The 21,973-nt window shown below is 40.0% G+C and overlaps 1 protein-coding gene across 2 annotated transcripts in view; it reads right to left on the bottom strand.

The window, feature by feature from the left end:
• Positions 1-21,973, bottom strand: part of inpp5a (inositol polyphosphate-5-phosphatase A) — a 148,234-nt gene that overhangs the window by 93,335 nt on the left and 32,926 nt on the right. For both annotated transcript variants that reach the window (XM_084376049.1, XM_084376048.1), the window contains exons 2-4: positions 15,639-15,680; positions 3,095-3,195; positions 2,662-2,749 (exon numbers count right to left, since the gene is read on the bottom strand). In XM_084376049.1, the coding sequence (XP_084232175.1) occupies positions 2,662-2,749; positions 3,095-3,195; positions 15,639-15,680 (231 nt within the window). The remainder of the gene's footprint in view (positions 1-2,661; positions 2,750-3,094; positions 3,196-15,638; positions 15,681-21,973) is intronic.

Below are 21,973 nucleotides of genomic sequence, written 5' to 3'. Positions count from 1 at the left end.
TGGAGAGTCTATTCATATTTACTGTTGCCAGGATTTCAATATCAACATCATAGAAACCACATCAGATGTTTCCCTTTCCACTGACTGACTCACAAAGAGATGCACAAACTGCCAGCTCTATTTGAGGAAAATGAAAATACAACAAAAAGGTTAATCTATAGACAAACACTATTAAATAAACAGCTCCTAATGCTGGGATATTAGCGGCGCTTATATGAAATGGCAGATAATTATATTTTCTAAAGGCCAATGTTTGTAATATTTTTTTGAAAAGAGCAAATGTGACTCAGTGGGTGCTGTGATTTATGAGCGTTTGTGGAGGTGCAGCGTAGCGTGGTGATAACGGCGAAAACATGGAGGAGAACTGAGGCGCACACAACTCAGTGATCACAGACAAACTGGGAACAAAGTCCATTTTTGGACCGATTTGGATATATTATTATATAGTGTTTTTTCCACTTAATCTCCTTGGAAAGCAAGGATGACCATGTGACATACCTGTAGTCTGTCAATTAAGCATCAGATATAAAACTAAACCATGTTTCCTTATAAAAAACAGGATGCTGACAGAACAGGGCTACAGTCCTCTGCTACTGCTGTGAGGTTTGAGTATCTGGCTCCACCAAGAGGCCAATCACTAAACATCTGTTCAGCTGTGGAGCAAATACATGAATGAAGAGGGCCATTCACCAAAATTAAAGCATCTATCCATATTGGTCAAATGAAACTCATACGTGTAATCATTTATGTATCATATATTGATGTGTCAGTAAGACTTATGAGAAACTTATGAGGCTGATGGTGTATGGAAATGTATCTTTCTGAGGGCCGTGTAAAACATTATATCCCACTATTGATCTAGATACTTAAAAACAACTTTTAAAAAAGCAGGATATATTCAAAAATATGCATTGGCTTTAAGTTGTATTATTGTTGTATTTAGGTAAACGTGTTTGTAACTGGTGTAAAATAAACTGTATCAAAACTTACTTTTGTTGACTATAAGAAACTATAAAGCTTAGGGATCCATGGTTTGCTAATAAATCCTTATGACAAATAAAGAAAGGCAGTCCTTAAAAAATTCAGCAGTTACACAATAAACTGAGCGCAAACAACAGAATTATTTCCAATCATCTACTGCCATCTGGTGGCCAACTGCTGTTACTGCATATTGAGGAAAAAGTTGCAACCAGCAGATCAGTGTATAAAGTTTCCATCACCAGTTCACTAATATTTTTACTCCAAGAAATTCCTCTCTAAAGACAATATAATGTTTACATTTTAGCTATTTACATATATATATGTATATATATATATATATAGAAGTTTGCAGCCCATGTGTCATGTTTGTGGCTGTTAGTTGGTCTTAGTTGAATAAGCAGGATGCGTTGATGAATTTAACTCTTATTGTAAGACATTCAAATCTCCATGTTCAATGTGTTTTACAGACTTTGGCCGCCTTTTCACTCCTAACATGGATGCACATAGTGGGATTGGGAATCACAGATTGACGCACGATTCATTGCCCACAGTAACAATACTATCACGATACAGTGATATTGTGATAATCAGAACACTCAATCATACAAGGATACATCACGATATCTACGAATGATGAATACAAAATAACTCTAAAAAGGCATTGTGGTGTCACTTTGACAGAATTCATGCATATAAAGTACACAGAGTCTCAGCTCAGTACCTCTTTATCACACACACAACGACTGCAACTTATTAATTTCCATGTTAACCATTATTTCACTGCAAAACAGCCATAAACTTACAAAAGTCTGAACTGTGAGAAAGCAGAACACTTCTGGAGTTAAAATGTTTAAAAGAGGGTACAACTATGACTCACTAAATTCTTTTCAATCTGTGTAAATTAAGTTTACAGAAGTTATGAAGCAGTGACTCTAGTACTTCAAACATTTAGGGGAATCTACAGTACCAGCATGTTTTAATAAAAATAGATAATTCAGCACCAGCGTATCTATAATCGTATCGCAACAGGAAGCAATTAAATATATTGCTGTATCGATGTTTTGTCCCACCCCTAGCACTTGGTGGTTGATGGTTATCATTTTATCCGTCATCAACATTAAATTAATTGTGCAATTTCAACAACAAGCCTAAATTCCACCATAATGTCCTAATTTAACAGCTCTGAGCACAGAATGACATGTTCACTGGCTGACATGTTTTCTAGTTAGCATCACAACCCAGCGAGAAGGGGCTCCATCAAGAGAGAAAGCACAATTTAGCACAAAAATGCAAGAATTCATGAAACCGGTATTGTTGCTACTATTACTATAACTTGTATAACTGCTGCCACTGTCAGTAGTATTGCATTTACAGCTACTACTGCTAATGACACTACCACTGTAGAATTAACATCACTAGTGTGAAATGTGCAGTCAAAACTAGATTGATGCAACTAGTCTGACATCAGTATTTTAATAGAAACATGACTTTTTGTGCAAACAATGTCTGTAATTATCACGTCATTCTAAGTTTATTTCATGTGTATACAGTTTCGGCTAACCACGCATGAAAAACGAAAAGTCCCTAATTCAGCTGCTATGCAAACCACTTCAAATTCCAAGAGTTTGAGTGTACTTTCTGACAGAATGTGAACCCATCAGTGTATAAAACAGCACTTGCCGTGAAATGCTCCTGGGATTTGTAGTTCTCATCGAGGTAGACGCGGGCTCTGCTGTACTCCTTCATGGCATCACTGGACAACAGCTCTCTGATGGACAAAACACACAGAGATATGTATCAGGAAATCTCAATAGCATCAAGTCCAAAAGCATCAAGGTCTTCAAGTTGAACAACATTTAAACTTAGTATTTATTGAATTAAGTTAATATTTATTCTAATCCGAGATTTACACTACAAGGCCTTCTTTTAAAAAAAAAACATATTTAGTTGTGCTGACGTACAGCTTTGATGCGACCAGTGGGGGGAGTAGTACCTTCAGTTTAAAACAGTACTCCTGCATGCTCCGTATTTCCTCATCATAGAAACTGCTCAAGTATTACAATTTAATCAAAAGAATTAGGAAAGTGGCCACTCTCATTAGCACTATACTTACTTGACAAAACAATCCACGTGTGACATGGACGCCTCATAGTTCTTCCCACCCACCTCTTGACAGTGCACTGCCAAGAAGTGAGGCTTATGTGTCTGTACTGTCTGTAAGGAAAGAGAAAAGACACAGGTCAGAAAGGAGGGAAAGTGACAAACAGTTCTGCTACACTTCACGTTTCAGTGCAAGTTCATCTACTGTATAACAGCTGTAGCAACACTACAATGATCCCATTTGTTCATAATAAACAAACCTTAAATTGAATTATTTAGTTGAGCACAAAACCTATATGAGCACGGCGCCTGGTCCTCTACAATTCTTCCTAAATCAACTCTGTGACATGCTACTGTATTTACACAAGACAAAGTGCTGTGCTAATGTAGGCAGAGGGCACTTAGTGAGCTTGTTCCACAAGCAGAACGTCGGCCCTTCTCGTGCCTGCAGCACAGTATGTATGTACAGCGGGGTGTGTGACAGATGCTCACTCGTCAACACTCGTGCTGACACGTCACTCACTGTACCAATAACAACTCCAGTGCTGCACGAATATGTCAAGAATGCTTATTACAATGTGGGGAACACTACAGCGAAGACAGGCTGTTACAGAAACATTCGATGTTTGTGCTGAAATTACTATAAACTTGCATGTATGTTGTGTAGTAAGTACAAACTATGAATGGGGGAAAAATTGATTCTTTGATGCATCGCAATTCTCTCTTGAAAGATTCTGTCTCGATGTAGAAAAGTCAATAAATGGACATCTAAAACACAGTTCTCAACTATATTATTACCTTTAACAATTAGAGCTGGGACTCAACGCTTATCTCCCAAATCAGTACTACCATGATACTCGGATGTCGATTCGATTTGTCTTGATTCTTAAAAGGTCCAGTGTGTAAGATTTAACATATTCCAGCTTTGTCGTAGACTGAAACCAACTGAATACCCCTCGTCTCACCCTGTCCCTAAACTCCCCTAACTCCTTAACACTGGACCTTTAAGTATTGGGATTCAATGAATTGATTGCAATTTTTGTTTGCTTATTTAACACTAGACCATGGGAAAAACTTGAATCACACAGTTCAATAGTTAAAATAGTTTTTGTAGTAAACTTCTACATTAAGCTGTTCCTAGAAGTGGATGTATTTTTAAACCCATTGGGAATTTTGAGGTTGACTTTTGACCTTTTGAGTTTGCTGTAGCTGCTCAGTGTGGTGGGAGCATTGAAGCTGCAGAGGAGCAATAAAGTTAACAATGCGGTGTCAGCAGTAGCATATGAAATACTGCACATGACGTAGTAGTGAAGTATGAGCATGAACACACGTTTTAAGCTGAGCATGTGAAGCTGAAGTGAAATCATTTGTTAAGATAGCATCGCGGTCTCAATTCTGAATTCAGTTAGCACAATAATGGTAATTGTGTGATATGTAAGAACGGTAGCTCAGTTAGTCATAGCAGTAGCTAGCAGTCCAGACTGGGAGCTCAAAGTGGTATTACGAAACAGGACGGGCCAGGGCTAGCTGGTAAGCATGCTAACTTCAGTAGATATCTCTGCAACACAACACATAGACATCATTAAACATGTTACTCCTCCTAATTGGTTGATAATTTCAGTTTATTTTTGAATGTTTTAAACCAAAATTCTTACATATTGCACCTTAAATAAGATCATGTATATAAATCATCAAACATTTTCATGTATCATGACGCATCGATAATCATTTCATCGCATCGTAGCCCTCTAAATCAGAACAGAATCGTAGAGATTACCACTGTGAGTACATGTTGGTGGTTCAAATTAGACAAAAAAGACTCACTTCCTGCCAGTTCTCCCATCCAGAGTCACATGACCTCGTGTTGCTTTCCTTTAACATTCCCTCTTACACATAGTGAGGTGTTTGTGAGCAGCCTGTCAGAAGTGTTCAGATTGGCTGACCTCTAATGGAGAATCAATACCACAGAGTGATTTAGAGCACTCACAAGCACTCACAGGGTCAGGCCTGTGGATGGCAGGCAGAGCACATGCATCAACGTCACTGGGTGTTATAGGGGGGATGGAGGAGCCCCGAACGGAGTGCCGCTACTTTACCAGCACCCCACCTCAGCATTACATTATGCTCACTACTGGCCCAATCAAATAAAAGTAATGTATGGCAATAACACTATGGATTTTCCATCAACCTATGGCTTGTCACTTAGCCCAATGACCCAAAGCGGAGTCCTACAGCGGCTCAAACTTGGAAAGATTAGTGGACCTATCAATTCACGATGGAAAAGGTCACACTCTCAAGGAGCTTGCAACTAATGTCAGGCGTGTGGGACGTGTATGTGTGTGCGCACGCGCTAACATGCACATGCTCATGTTATTCGACTGCATTCTATTTGTCTTTCCAGGCTGTAAATTCAGCTCTGAGTTGGCAAACAGACAGTATGTAGGTGGTAATTTCATTACCAGGATCACTAGTGCCGCCAGCCAAAACCAAACAGTATCAACGTGTGACCTTACTTTACTTTGGCAAAGAGCAAACCTGTGACCACTATCCAATTACATCAACCGCTGTTAACAAGAAATTCTGTTGACATTTGAGTTGAAATGTTGACATGCCAAATACTGTATCTATAAAAGAGGATTTTATGATGGGCAACAACAGTAGTGGCCTGTCTAAACAGCCCTCAGACAGTGACAGCTGCTGTGTCAGTGATGAGAAAAGCCTGTGTGGCCGTGACTGACATGACTAACAGAGCGCTGCCATATGGGACCATTTCTCAACCTCACAAGGATGTCAGACTCTGATCTGTTTGATATGGAGGTGTGTCCTCTTTCTCTCTCTCTCATCTCTCCATCTTTCCATCTTTCCGTGACCTGATTCTCGACAACATTTGGATTCCAAGGAGGTTCCCGTTTGTCTCAGTTACATATTTGTCAAACTGTGTGTGTAAGTATCCTGGAGGCAGAGGAGTGGAGGCTGTTTGAGTATCTACTGCTCTTTTAATGTCGTTTTCTTCCAAATTTACAATACTTTACTCAGTGATAATAGCAAACATTAGGAATGCGCTTGGTTGTCTATTATCATGTTCAACAGGACTGTCGCAAAGCTTTGAAGCTTCATTCATAACATTGACATTCAAATTCTGAATCAACATTAGAAAGCTGTTCGGCTTTTTTTTTTGCTTGCCTATTCATTCTGTTTAAACCGGGCATGTCTACACAGTTGCTGATGAAGATTAGCCGGCTACACTAATAGTTTAAATACCATATTATTAGAACGATTACTATTTAGAATTAGATTCCAGTTTTACATATTTTAAAATACTTTGCTTCTGTCCTTGTTCATCGGCTTTAAGCCTTTCAAAAACAAAATTTTTACTGCAATCAAAAAAAAAATTGTTCTACCACTTGCTTCACACTAAGGAACTAACACACACACAAACAAAAAATGCGGTCTCTGGTTCTTCTGTATCGATTTTGATTATTTTTTTGTCCGTAATGAGTTAATCAGTGTTATAGGAGTGCGATGCAAGACCAGTGGAATGAGTTTCAAAACCTTGAGCCTACATTGACCACAATGCAACTTAGCCACTGAGTGACATCACTGAAGGCAAATTTATCAGAATACCTGCAGCTCCTGCTGGAGTCAAAAAAGGCTTTGCTACTTTTTCCACATATGCAGTAGTACTCCGCAAGACCTATAAACACACTTTCATGTTTAAAATCGGTGGAGTAACACTTTTAAAAGTTGAGACTACCCATGGTATTTGACATTGACATTCGGCACAACACTATTGTTCATTATAGAGACAAGTTTTAAAAGACACATAATCCCATAATCCTTGATCATAATGTTAACTGCACTTCTGAAGAAAATGTACGTTGCTGTTAATTTAGTGCAGTTGAAAATTTTAAACAGTACTAACTGAAGTAAACTGTGTATAAACAGTGAGGGTTGTTGAGCTGAATTGTCAGTTCAACACATGCTGCTTAAGAAATAAAAAAATTTATAATTTCCTTTTGACGTAATCAGAGTCATGTACTGTATAAGTAAATGCTACCACGTATAAAGAACGTATACTAACAGAACTTTCTCACTTCGTAATGAACCCCAGCTCAAGATTAGGATTTATCCAGCTGCACTTACTTAAGTTTAAACAAGAAACTAGCTTGGTTTCTGGCCACAACTGAAGATTTTTTACGCTGATAATTCATATTTTTAAGTCTTGACAACTTGTAGTCTATATCAATGATGAAGAACATAAGTTGGTCTTTTTACAGTTTGTTTTATCTTCATAAACTGGGTCAAAAGCTGCACTGTGCACCAGATATGGTCTAAAAGACAGAGGGGGCCTTTGACGAAGACTAATCAGGAGAGCCTGAGTCCTATTTCATGGTTCCTATTTAGAGGTGGAAAATAATCAAAGGAATTTGGAGTTTGTGAGCTGACGTCAGCAAGGATTCTTTGCTTTTCACTGTCCAACATTAGTGCACTCACTCAAAAGATTCTGTAAATACATCTGGAGTTTATCAAGTGAATATGTATTAAGAGATATAACAATAAATCAAAAGGGTTTTAATTCAATTACATCTCTATTTCAAGCAGGCCTGGGGTTTCAACAGAGAGTCAATGACCCATAATATAATTACAGATCAGGTCCTTAAAAATACATATCAAATCAGTGAACTATCTGATGACCTTCAACTGTCTGCAATTTCCAGATCACAAGACTGGATGTGGGGACGTGACACCACCACTGGCCTGTGACGGTCCAGAGAAGTTTCCAATGCAAATTGGCTGTGGGGTTGTTCAATTTTGTGTGGTGCGATGCAAAACACTGTATATACTACAGCAGCAGCACAGCCGGATTCCCACTGAACCCAGTCTTGCACACAGCAGGCAAATGACCCTGCTTTGCTTATGTGTAAATGAGAGGGATATCCTGAGACAGGGTGAGAGCCCTGATACAGGATTTGATTCACTCTCATGAGGGGGGAAATGAGAGGCAAAGATTCGAAAAAGCATGTATCACAAGCCTTCCAAAGAATAGAAATGTGCTTTTTAATGTAATCTCGTCTCACACGGTCCAATACAATTCAACCAAGGATGAAACCAAAGTCTGAAATATTTTCTGTAGCAAGTCTACATAACTGTCCCCTTTCAGTCTAACTAAGCCTGATGGATGTCTGCACTCTTTCCTGTAATTTTCCGTCTCCATATTCATACCAGTTACATGAAGATAAAGCTCAATGAGTAATAGCACAAACTTTGATTCATTCTGTTATATCAACCTTTGCATGTATGAGTAAGCACTAACCACCAGATGTTGATATCTGTTTCTTTACGCACCTAAAACCCTACACTCGGATTCCTGTAAATCATTAAGGCTACATTTTTACTTGCAGAAATGCACGTCTCTTAGAAAAGACACCTACAATTGCGGACATCTTAGTGTATAGTTACTGGAACACAGTTTGTTCTCAGCTGGTAAAGTCCGGTGGTTAAGTCGTGTGCATGACCTATCCAACCACCCCCAACACCCTCTGAGTTGGACTTATCTCACTCTATATATTATTGCATGAGAGGGGCGCTTCAAGAAGTGAGCCTAATAAGGTACCTACAGTGTCAAACTTAGCATCTAGGCATAAGGCCGCTGACCAGAACGCTTTATTTGACGCGCTGGGGACAAGAACAGGCTGCAAAATGAGTCAAAGAGTAAGAAAGTTACATGGAGTCAGGAGAGGAGAAAGAGTGTGGACTGTAGCAGGTTTGTCAGTAGCTGGTGCAAACTTGTCAATGAACTGCCACCAAGGTGTGTCATACTATTAAACAATATCATTTCCTTGAGGAACTCCCTCGAGCTGCAGACTTGATCTGCTGTGTCATTCGCTGTGCCGAGTAGCTGAAGGAAACGAGATAAAACAGATACAATACACAGAGACACATATATAAAGATATGTAGAAAGAGTGCAGGTACCAACAGGCATTCTTATACAATGCTCTTTGCCAGAGTCCCACCTCTATAAAAGCCAGTTGAACAGCTTTTATTGTTTCATTTCCAGGACGTCAGGGGTAATTAGTTTTGAAGCATAAAAAATTGACTGATGCTAGAACGCATGCAGTTGATTTCGAGAAGCACGTGGGATTTTTGGGGGCGCTGGCAACACCCGTTTCAAGTCTTCTTAAATGTTTCCTGAATACAAGATGTGGCTATATGATTAAAGTGATTCGATCTATAGGGTGTCAGAGTGAAGTTTTCCTGTGTGAAACGGCTTTTGGATTCTTGCCAAGTCAAGGCAGAGGTCACAACAATATGCTGTTTATTTTTCCAGCAAGAAACGTATCATAGTTTGAAGATTTCCTGACCGAACAGCAGGCGACAGAGCAGAAGACACAGTGAGTGTATTGTGTGTGCAGAGGGGTCACGATGAGCTAGCGTAGCGTGGCTGATTGTAGCGAACTGTAGCCATCGCTGCTGGTTGTTCCCAGCCGCGCCGAGTTCAGAGTCTGATGCTTCTTTCCATGACGTCAGCCGGCAGCGGCACGGAGCTGGCATGAGGCTACAGGCCTGCCTGGTTCACACAGGGGCACACCTCTCTCTCTCGCTCTCTCTCTCTCTCTCTATGCATGCTTTGCTTCCCTCTCTCTTTCACTACACACACATTAGCAGATACAGTAAGAAACCTTCCTCTAAAGTGCGCAAGCTGCACAATGCAAACAGAATTCCTCAACAGCCATGACCAGGACATGTTTCTCCACATTCTCACACACACACACACACACACACACACACACACACACACACTCACACACACACACTCACACACAAGCTCGGTGCTCATTATATCCACTAACTTCAGTGGTAAACAGAACCCACAGGCTGGAATCACCTGGCAATCAACATGTTGTGACACGCCACTGACAGTAATAAGTGAGAGGAGGAGTAAAGCAAAGCTGACAAAGAATCAGAGACTTGCGGAGGCCATGCAGCACCGAGTAATGTTAATTTATCTGTATTTTCTAACTTCTGTGACGACCTGTACAGTCTCACATGAGGTTAAATTCCTAGTGTAATAGGGCCCTTTTAATAGATTTAGATTAGTCGATGTGAAAGCAATTATAAAAACTACTAAAACTGGAAATTGAAACCAGTTTCAAACATTAGTATCAGAGACAGTTCAGGCATATTTTAATAGCTTGGTATTGGTGAGATTAAGCCTGAAGCAATTAAGATTTTTTTATTCTAACCAATCCTGTTCAGCATATGGGTTGTTCCACTGTAATCTATAAATACCAGCAGTTTAGCAAAGATATCAACATTGACAGCTACTGCAGCTGTAGTTTTCTTGCATCTCATTCTGTGACATTTGTACTACAGTACAGCTTGCTGCTATTGGTTGAAAACTGCATTTGTATTTAATTATAGAGGGACTACCCAGTACAATCCAGTTGAAACATTCTGGCCACAACAGTTTCAGACAGAATTTCTCCACATTCCTCCATCTACTCTACAAGACACTATAGGGTTATGTTCAGACTGCCAGCCCAAATCCATTTGCGGCATATCCAGATTTTATCCAGATTGATTTTAGGAAGTCTGGATGGGAAAAAAACCCCACATGTAATGTGATTTATGAAAAAAGTCATTTTGAAGCTGGTTGAAATGTGATTCAAATCAGATTTCAAAGTGTCTTTTGTGCCACAACAGATGACAACAACATCAAGTCCATGTAGGGTCAAGTTAAAATAAATTGTCTGCGCCAAGACTTGAGAGCCCGATTGTTTAAAGACCAAGATGATGGATCTCCGTTTCTCACGCTTCAGTGATGGGAAGCTGCGTCAACAGGGGATGAAGTGATTGATGCTTATGTTGTTACCACAACAACCCATGCAGATAGGTTCCTGTTGTCTGGATACAAAAAAAATAAATCTGATAACTTACAAGTGGTAGTGCGGACACTGAAACTTTCAGATCTGATTGGAGAAACAAATCTGTTTTTTCCTGTAGTCTGAAAAAAGCCTCAGACAAGATACAGAACACAGGAAAACTGAATCCTGTCAAGCAAGTTATAGTTCCTTAATGTGCAGCTATTGAGCTGTCACATATATCATATATCTTCCTCTCATTTCTCTACTGGTACTTCCATTGGTGTAATATCTGTTAAAGCCTCCCCTGATAATAGTCCATAACATCACTTTGAATTTCAATGGCCACACCAGCAGTTAGCCAGTTGGGGTGCTGATGTAGTAAGGCATTATTCTATACTCTCTGTGAAGGATCCCCTATGTTCCTCCATGGCTCCATATGTTAGTTACTCCATGTCATGATTTCAATCACAGAGTAATGCATGGATTACTGAGGGTACATGACTACCAGCAACTGTAAATCTTAACAATCTGGTCATTCATCACATCTGGACTATAACAGAAAGACAACTAACACTAGCTAGACTGCTTACTTACTCTTATGTGGGACAAACTTAACACTGAGTGTACAGAATCTGACAATGGCTGATCTCAACTAGTGGGTGCTAACGTTGGCTAGGCTAACGAGCTTCCACATTCTAATGACAGCTAGTTAGCCTTCGTTGCTAGCTTCATTTTCTAAGTGGAATACAAACTAAACAGCTCAGTGGGTGCTCCCAAATGTTGAACGTCGTAAAGTATTGACTTTAAACTAGACCTAATCTACGTACACTTTGAAATCTGTTCTAGGTAGCAAAATCTTACTGGATTTAGGACTTTGAGATATATTTTGTGTATATATTAAGTGTATACAAAATATGAGCTAGATTTACTTTCTGTTGAGTGAGAGTAAGCAGAAGTCATGAGGCCAGCCGCAAGATGTTTCCGCCCTTATTAACATAACAACTGTTGATTATGGGTGACATTAAGAAGTCTTAACTGCACATATTGGTCTGGAAATTACCAGGATATCTAATCATGAATTCAATATTCACCTCTTAGTTATTAGTCCTGCATCACATTTAATCTGTGTGATGTGTAATTACATTATATGAGGCAATCTGTGACTCCCACGTAAAACAATCCATTACAGACCAAGCAGACGGCTGCAGACGCGCTAAAATAAAATAGGGATCTCAAATGCTCTGTGTTCAGAGTTGTTCTGAGGTCAGTGACATGGACTGAACTAATAACTATTATAGCACATTTTAAAACATCCTGATTTTGTTGTGAAAGTCTCGTCATCTAAATATGATCTCTTTAAGATAGAGGTATACGTTTTCATAGCCTTGCAAAATATTTGAAAATGTGACAAACCATATTCTTGTAAATGCTTGAGGCTAAACAGAATGATGACAGTTGGGCTGTGTGTGTGTGTGTGTGTGTGTGTGTGTGTGTGTGTGTGTGTGTGTGTGTGTGTGTGTGTGTGTGTGTGTGTGTGTGTGTGTGTGTGTGTGTTCAGGGTGAGTCTGGAATATATTATGTCACAACCAATGGACCAGAGCTTCCTGGGAATAGTAAATAAGATTGTGTGTTTTTCTCTACAGTGTTTGAGGTGTCGTTTTATTGACTTGGTTTACATACTGGTCTCAACTAACCACTCTTTCCAGCTTCTTTCCAACCACTGTCGCACTGTTCACAGCAGTGGCAAATAGGGAGAAAAAGAGAGTGCTGTTTAATGGGGAGAAGCAAATTTATTTATTTTTTCGTTTGATATGTTGCCAAATGAAGGCAATAAGAGCCGACAGGAGGACAAAAAAGCTTAGACAGGCGGCGACACCTGAGGACTCAGACCGAGTTTGCCAGCATTAGTACACATTTTAGCATTTTTAAATACCTTTTTCACTTCTTTGTTTCATTGAAAAGCTTAAAAACGTTTATTTTGAACACTTGAAACAAACAGTGTTTGCCCGCAAAAACACATTTCCTCAAAAAACTATTACATTATGAATAAAGTGTAGAGAAACAACATCTTTAAAAAGAAATCCTCACTGTCACTGTGTCCTTACCTCACTACTGCTGTGTAATATACAGTAAATAGGCCCAAAGAAGAGTCATTTGACTTTTTTTTACCATACCTGACTTTCACTGAACACTATTCCTTCAGTAGTCCCAACTACACTGTACAGTTATTCATTCATTCACTAATAAGCTCACACACACGCTTGTGGTGGCATGACTGTAGAAAAAATGTTTGGATTATGTGCAGTTATTCCAGGATACTTGTTCACAACTGGAAAACCACCGTGAGCCAAACCACTTCCTGATCCTGAGAGTGAAAATGTGTCTCCTTAACCTCACATCACCCTCTTTACACCGAGCCATGTATTTCTTTCCAGCCATCTCTCAGCTGTAGCTGTACAGCTTAGTTTAGTCGACTGTGTGTGTGTGTGTGTGTGTGTGTGTGTGTGTGTGTGTGTGTGTGTGTGTGTGTGTGTGTGTGTGTGTGTGTGTGTGTGTGCCTGTGTGTGGCTTTGTGTGGCTGCTTGTGTGTGTGTGTACCTGGACGCTACCCAGGTAGGATCCTCCTCCTGTTTGGCCTGTCTTGCTGTATAGCAGAAACACTGGCACTACAGTACATCATCCGGCTACAGACATTCATGGCTCTAATGCTACTATCACTGACACACAAATCAATAGCGGGCTATTTAGCCTGACAGCAGTGTTGAGTAACGCTATAAGAATTGCTGAATTCCGGCCATCCTTCCTGATGAATTTGGAGATAGAGATAATCTCGTTCTCTGTCTCCTCTTCTCTTTTTCTGTCAGTGTGTTTCTCCTTGGGTGTGTTTCATTATCTCCGTTTCTTCAGAATTTCTTTCCGACTTTCCTTCTTGTGTCATTCTGTCTGTTATTCATCAAGTGCTGCCACTTTTGACTTTGACAGCTTTGTAACAACTTATGTGTGGAGGGTTTGATACTGGTGAAGTGACATTGGTGGAATAGTATTTGAATTAGTTTTACTTTCTGTGTGAGAAAATATAAACGCTAATAAAACTGCGGCTGTTGTGTGTAAGTTTCCCTTTTTCAAAAAGGATAAATTTATGGAAAAGATTGCGTCAGTAAATTTATTGCCAATTGCCAAGGTTACAGGCTAGTCCTATAGCCTAAAACTCATGTGCTTTTTCAGCAAGTACATATAGCATTAGCCGGGCTCCAGGGTGCAACTCTTCTTGTAGCACATTCACCCAAATATCTGTCAAGTGCAACAGTTCATTTTTTATTTTATTTTTTTAAGTAGCTGGAATTAACCGTAAACTGTGATTTAAAGGAAAAAAAACGTAACTAACTTTCACTCAGTTGAGCTATATGGTTTACCTTGCTGAGGTTATCACTGATTCCTGTTATGAGTTACTTTCTGTTCATGTGAATTTAACACCTGCTGAGTCATCGGCATCTCCCCTAGCGCAGTGTCGTGTTAGGTTAGCTTTAGCGGCTGTTTTTTTCCCGCTGTTTTTAAAGCTCACAGCAACAAGTAGTCCTGCGAGGTCAGCACTGTGTATTTTGCTCAGTGATTCAAATCATGACAAAAAGTATTTAACGTACAAATTCAGAGAGTGATGAACACAGTTCTCAAATCACAGATGGTACAAAGATAACAGCTAACAACATCTGTACAGTGGTATAACAAACTATTTTTATTTTCTAATTAACACCTCCTCCCAGCTGTAAAGCTCCTGTGTTTGCTGTGTAAATACTGGTATTCCAGCTAGCTGCACGGCTAACTGAGCTAACAAGCAAACAGTAGCCGCAGTCATGGACGTTTAAACAGAATACAGTTAGCAGCAGTTAAAAGTTACTCTGGTGATATGCTGCCCCTAGCTGTTAGGAGTATGAACTCAACAGGTGGCCAATTCTTCCATATTGCACCTTTAACTGTTTAAAATGTTTTGCAGGATGTATTTAATTCCTGAATTCACCTTTTTGGTTATCGTAGCAAAACTATCTGTCTCGCTCCCTCTCTTTTCTCTCTGTCACTTTCAGCAGTTACAAGTTCTAGCTGCCTCACTTCCCTTACCACAGTGGAAAGAGTTGTGGTTAGACAGGGGTTCCTATGTAGATGAAAAGGTAAGATTTGAAACATGACAGAGCTTGAGCTTTTACTTTCTGAAAAAACAATGTGTTAAGAGGGGTGAAAATGAGGTGAATAGATCACAGCAGCTTATCCCAACATTAGTCTGCAGGACTCTTTTTCTAAGATTCATTGAATATGAAAAGGTTGAAGGCAGAATTAGATTTATATTGTCGCTTTGCAAAAAAGACACTGCAGCTATAGGAAGCACATGCCTTCACTTGACCTAATCGACAGTGCTTCAACTGAAAAAGATAATCACGTGGCCTAGCCTCAAGGTTTGTGGTCACAGTCCCATGACAACACTTGAAGCTATAGAACACACATAACAGGACTACTGTGACAGTAGCACATCCACTGTACTACTACTGCAGCTGGGAAAGGATGAGGAGATTACAACCCTGCTAAAACTATGTTGCAATTAAATACATATGCAAGGTTTGTGTCTGACTTAGACCCCAACAGTAAGATATAACTCGCCTTGACATCACTATGTATTTGATTTTGGATACTGTGTTGCTTACCTGGTAAAACTCCCTCAGCCATGTTTTCTGTAGATTTTCAGGCTGGAAAGAGAGAAAAAGACCAGATGTTAGTGATGTTATGAAGTATTTTCTGACGTAATCACAGATCCGGTGTGGTTCAAAGTGTGCGTATCAACTTGTTTCAACTGCAAGATGCGTTGCGCTGGATTACACCATTTCAGATTTCTCTTGATCAACAACAAACACATTAGTAAGAGATGACAGACAACTTCTACTGACAGGAAGTCGCCTTTCTTCCAATTGCAGTATCATTCTCTCAGGGTCTCTCAGATTCATGGTCTCCGGGGCATCGACAAGACTTCCCTCATCTTTCTTCCTCTCACCTTCCTTTGCTCTGCCTGTATCTGTCATTCCTCCCTCTCTCTCCTCCACTTTAAAAGGCTATTCCCAGACCTGGACTCCATTTAGTTTGTGCAGTGGAAACAGAGACAGGGCCCCGGGCGGTCTACCATTTAAGGAGAGATCTCCCTATGTCGATAACTAGGTCTGATGAACAGCTCTGCGTGTTTGTGTGTATGTGTGTGTGTTGGAGAGTTTGTCTTAACAAGACTGGTCTATAATAAGAATACACATGGGATCCGCAGGCTCTGTTGGTATCTGCAACAAAGCCCTAATATATTACACAAGTAGGTGCAGTATCCTTGGATAGCATCAGGGCACAAAGCACAACAAATATGTTATTGCCATGACAACTCTATTTTCCTCTGTCCAAATGGTTCAAATGCATGCAATACTATTGGTCACTGAATGTAAATAAAGTAGCCCAAGACATCTGTGTGCTCAGCTATATATTATGAAGAGTATTTAGGTTCACAATCACCTCTTTAAATACAAATAATCTGAAGCACAAGTGTAAATACTCTTAACTACGTGACTAACACAACTTGTCTACCAGTGTGCACATGTCTTTGCTTTTCATGGAGATCTCTCAAAATTAAAGTAAAATTTGTGGGTGAATTGTCCCCGGATATGTCATAGGCTGTTCGCAGAATTGTTATGGTGAAGAGCTAGTGTAGCAAAGTAACTGCACACCTTAATTTACTAACTACAAAGAAATATTGCAGTTGCAATATGAGTCACAGTTTTTCCGTGCGGATTATATGATTTGTAGGCTCTATCATGACAAATGGCAGCAACAAGATGTGAGGACTCTAAATGAGAATCTTTACATATCACGCACTAGTATGACATTTTATCTGCCGACTGTCAACACCACCTGAGCCAGACTGAAACAGAGCCAGTTTTACTTGGTCCAGTCAGGGGTCACGCCCAAGTCGGAAAGAACGGGACTAAATGTACTTCCCAAAATGAAGGATTATTTTATCGTCAATGTAGGAATTGAATGCAGAACTTTCCACAGAAACTAACACAATGCATGTATTAATGCAGTCAAGAGCTCCTGCCTGATATATACTGACATTTCTAGGGGCACCTAAATGTCTCAAGACGGAGCAAGTGTGTGTGTGTGCACCATCATCCCAGCCTCAGCCAGATGAGACAGAGCATAGGTCTATATAAGGACATAAGCACTGGACCTTGTCATTAGTCACATGGATGGAGGAAGAGAAAAAGAGAGTGAGACGGAGACGGGCAGACAGAGGAACAGAAAGGTTCAGACCAGAGAGTTGCCACCTGACCATCCTAGTATTACTGCAAATACACATATGGTACAGTCATAAATTTACACTAAAAGGTGCAGGTTGCTGCTGTTTACGGTTAGGTGTGTGCCTCACAGGGATGCTTGTGTTGGTGGCTTCATGGCAAATGTTGCACAAAAACTACATTTAAAATACGTTTGTTTGTGTGTCAAGTTTTAATACTGTAGTGTGGGATCCCAGTGATAGTACCATCCCGTGATACGACAACCCTTGACGAATAATCCAGATATTTTTAGCTCTTTCTATGTCCTTTTGTCCCAGAACCATTGTTGGCTGAGCTCTCTGCAAATTCAAAGGTTTTAGGTGAATTGCACTCTGTCACACAAACACTCTGCAGCACAAAGTGTACTTTTGCATGAAACAACGCAGTAGACACGAACTTGACTGAGAGGTGTCCGTGGTAATGAGGCAATAAAACCATACTGTTGACAGTTTTACTAACAAGTCTTTAAGTATCTCATCTGGGGAATATGTGTCCTAGATCAACTCGACATGGAGCAGAGGATGGAAAAAAAAACAAAACAGCTTGGTCGTGGTGAAATTTATCCAGAGCTTTCTAGAGTGCTCAGATTTAGGCTGCCCCATCTCTGATGTGACGGTTCAGGGGAACAGATGTTGGCCTTGCCAGGGTGGCTCTGAGGAGCTCCGGCGAGCCCACGGAGGCCTAGGCCCTGGAGAGAAAGTGGGCTAATAGCAGAAGGGAAGGGAGGACAAACCAAGTCTATATATGTAGCCACGGCACTCTGCCACCCGCCCTCAGCTTATCAGAAGTTAATTTGCAGTTAATTAGAAAGTGGGGCTATACTGGCAGAGAGGTAAAAATAAACCCGTACCCTCCCCAGCCTCTCCTCCACGTACACCTCCTCTTCCTCCACTGGCTCTTTCACTCGCTTAGTTCTCTCCACCTCCTCTGTTTTTGCAGTCGATGGCCTACTTTTGAGACAGCGTGGGGAACTAAGAGACTCTGCTTTGGTTTTTAACAGAAAACTATTCTAAATCCCTGCCGTTAAAAAAGATAAATCTGAAGGGTTGTTGCACTGTTGATCCTTTATCACTTGCATTGCATTTGCAACAGTGAAAATAGACAAAAAAGACAAACAGACAGAAATGTGACTTCTAATATGACAATATGCATAAAATCTTTTCAGTTACATCTGGCAATAAAGCATTAAAACGTTCAGCATATAAACTCCTCTTTTCACAAGAACATCACAATGCTTTCTTTGAGCAATGAATGTAGGTTTGACTGTCTTGTGACAAGATATTTGCCCATTGCAAATGCTCAATCTTTGAATTTAACAAATAAAATGCAAAGCACGGTAGCTTGGCAAATTTGGTTTCACACTGAGTAGAAGTACAATCTGAAACTCTACGATGTGAACGACCTTGGATGGACATTTCAAAGTATTAAAGTTTTTTGCTCATTCATTGCTCATTCAACAGTCCAAAACTCAAAACTCATCATTTTCTATCATAAATGACAAAGAAAAGCAGCAAATCCTCACAATTAGAACGCTGGAACCAGAAAACTAAACATTAATAATAATAATAATAATGTGGGAACAGGCCAAAGGTAAACACCTATTGCATTGTTTTGTTAAGAAGAAGTTCTGCCATCCTCACATTATGAAATAGATTTGCTAGAAACATCTGGCCCGCCAAATCTAACCTCATTGTAGCTGTCGAGGTCACAGACCCTCCTGTGAGCAATTTCTTATCGGAAATACTTTCAACAACATTAATAGTTTCCGAACATACGTTTCTGTGCAAGAAAAAATGAAAGTATCTGTATGACTGAACACCAATGTGTATGTGAGAAAGGATGCATTTTTTGTGATTTGAGTGAACTGACTCTAACCTAAACCACAAAGTGAGACTGCAGCAGAGACCGACGTGCTGTCTTGCTTCAATCAGGACTCTAAATTGTCCTCATTTGCAAAAAATAAATTCCAGTGTAACATGTGGTTGCAACTCTTTAATAAGAAGCAGTAAGCGATGAATCAGAACTTGTCTGCATACGTTTTGAGTTAATACAAGTTATGTATGTGTCTCTGCTGGACTAAAACAGTAACATGAAGCTCTACGAGTTGAACAACATTCAGGCAACCACAGAGCCTCAGAGGTCGTAACCTGAAGTCCACACACTTTTCTTCCTCTTTTGGCTCCTCGGTGAGGCATTCTTTGGCTAACAGTGTAGTAGCATTCCACAGCTCTAGTCTCAGTATTACAGCAGAATGTTTAAACTGAGGCTGGTAAGGAAATGACGTCAAGGCCTGTCCTGTTAAAGACCCCCGTGGCGATCTGCTGGGAACACATGGCCACCACATGAGTTCCCTCCATCTCCTCCTCATAGTCCTGAGTAATCCTCCTCACGCTGTTTTATCTTGGCCTCGATCTCTACTACAATATTATTATTTTCATTAGGTTTTACTGATCTCTAAATTTGTCCATCCTCCCATTTCCACTGGCTGTTATTTTGCTTCACCAACAATTGTGCTATTCTTCCATTCCCAGCAAGCGTGCCCAGTTCTCACCAAATCAGACCAGACTGGCATGGGGTAGGAGAAATATAGTTAAAAAAAAAACTTTGCTCTGCAGCACGCAACCTCCATAATTGAAAAGAAGAGAGTGGAGACGAGGAGTCTTAAAAAAGCAACGGTTGCTTGGTTACACCTGGCACTAATACCAGACATACACAGGTCTACCACAGAAAAAAAAAACAGTGTATGAGGTACAACTTAAACGCCAAATACAGTACAGCTGTAATGTGCTTCTCCATCTGTGACGTACAAACAAGTGGACCAGAAACCAGACAAGACTGAGTATAGAACAACCTTCTGCATGTGTTGAAGCATCCTTGAAGGAAAAATGAAGAGTGGATTACGCGAGTGGTTCAAGGTGGATGCTATTATGTGGAGCACCTGCACAGTGGTCTGAGTGACGTGGGCTGATGAAGTTGATTTCTGAATGGAAGCTGCTGAAGGCTGAAATTCTGTGCCATCATTCAATATTACACCAAAAATAAAAACAAGGAGGGAAACATTCAAATATAGACAATGAAAAGTCACTTCAGATTAAAGGGGCTGTCTACTTATTAAACACATGAAGTTTTGTACTACTAGTACAAACAAAAAACATCACTGATTGATTTGTGGAGTACCGTTTTGAATCTTTGAGTTTGACATGACGGCCGTTGCCATCTTGTTTTGTTTAAAAGTGACTAAATTTGGATGAGAGGGTGGAACTTGAGCGGATATCCTGATTTGATCTGACTGAAAACCAGAGGACGCGTCACAGAAAGCAGACCCTGCTTTAATGTCTATCTTAGGATCATAAATGTATTAAAATGAACATCATGTTGTATCAAACAAGACTTGTAACTAGCAGCTGAGGTAATAAATCAAGTGAGAAGTAGGGTCATTTTCTCATAAGCTTACATGAATTCGCCCCTTTCTGGTAGTTAGAAAGAATGCAGGTTTAAAGCACTTCCACACTGGCTTCACTTTTCAGACCGGAAAGCACCATTTATATTTGATAATGCAATGAGTAGTGCTAAACTTTTGCTGCACCTTGAAAATAGATGTAAAAAGTTTTGTGTGGCCCTGGAGGAGCTTTGTCAAGTTTGAGGAAATAATCCTAATGATGTCATCAGGGGTTTAGTCAGTTTGAGCCTGGAGACAACACATTCATAACAAAACGGCTGCCTTACAAGCTGGGAGCATAGAGTTGGAAATACGTGGGCATTGACAAGGCAGGGAGAGAATAATAATGAATGTGTAAGATCCAGTGTTTTTGGATCCTTCACATACTTGATACTAGAGACTAAACATCAGTGGTTTGATTCTGTTTTTAAAACTGTTTCTTGTCAGTTGCACAACTTTGCAATATATACCGGAATGACCCTTTACAGTCCAGACAACACATGTTGCACATGATCAGTTCTTAAATCATAACATCTGTCCAGTCCAACGTAGCTAAGCCAGCTGTGGTTGCTGTGCTACAGCCAGGTACAGTAGCAGGAAGTGACATTCTTCTTTTTCAGTCAAGTCAGTTATGCAAGTAGACCTGTAAAAGTACTTTTCTTAGCTCCAAAAAATTCCGATTTCACAACACTTAAATGTCAAGCTTTGAAAGTCAGCATAGTCATACTCGACTCACCCCCTTAACATCCTCTTCATTTTATCTGCGGTTTGTTAGCATAAAAGACAAATATTTCTGATACACAACAATGAGATTCATCAAAGCCCAATATTTAATGCTTACACCTGCATTCATTCATTCATTTCTTGCCCATATGGGGGCAGCACAACAAGCTATGATCAATTTATAAAGTTGGTATGAAGAACATGTCGCCCATTTACACAACCGACAGACATGCTAGCATTACATTAGCAGGAGTTGGCATCATTAGCAGGATAAAGAGTTGTGTGTCCAGCTGAAGTCCACTATTTACTCCTTTTCGCTAAGTTTTGGTCTCTGCCAACTTCTATTGGAAAATATGTGGCTATTTAGCTGCTAATTGCTCAATTATGTTCTCCAAATAGTCGGTTTGATGCTGGGCAGGTTGCCTAGAGTGGGTTATTTGTCACAGCTTTTTCACTTAAAAAGTTACAAACACACAAGGCTGTGGTTTGAAAATGACTTTGACGTGAGTGG

Source organism: Pagrus pagrus (genome assembly GCF_965226575.1).
Source record: "Pagrus pagrus genome assembly, chromosome: 15".
Taxonomy (NCBI): Eukaryota; Metazoa; Chordata; class Actinopteri; order Spariformes; family Sparidae; genus Pagrus; species Pagrus pagrus.
This window is presented reverse-complemented; position numbering and strand designations above follow the sequence as displayed.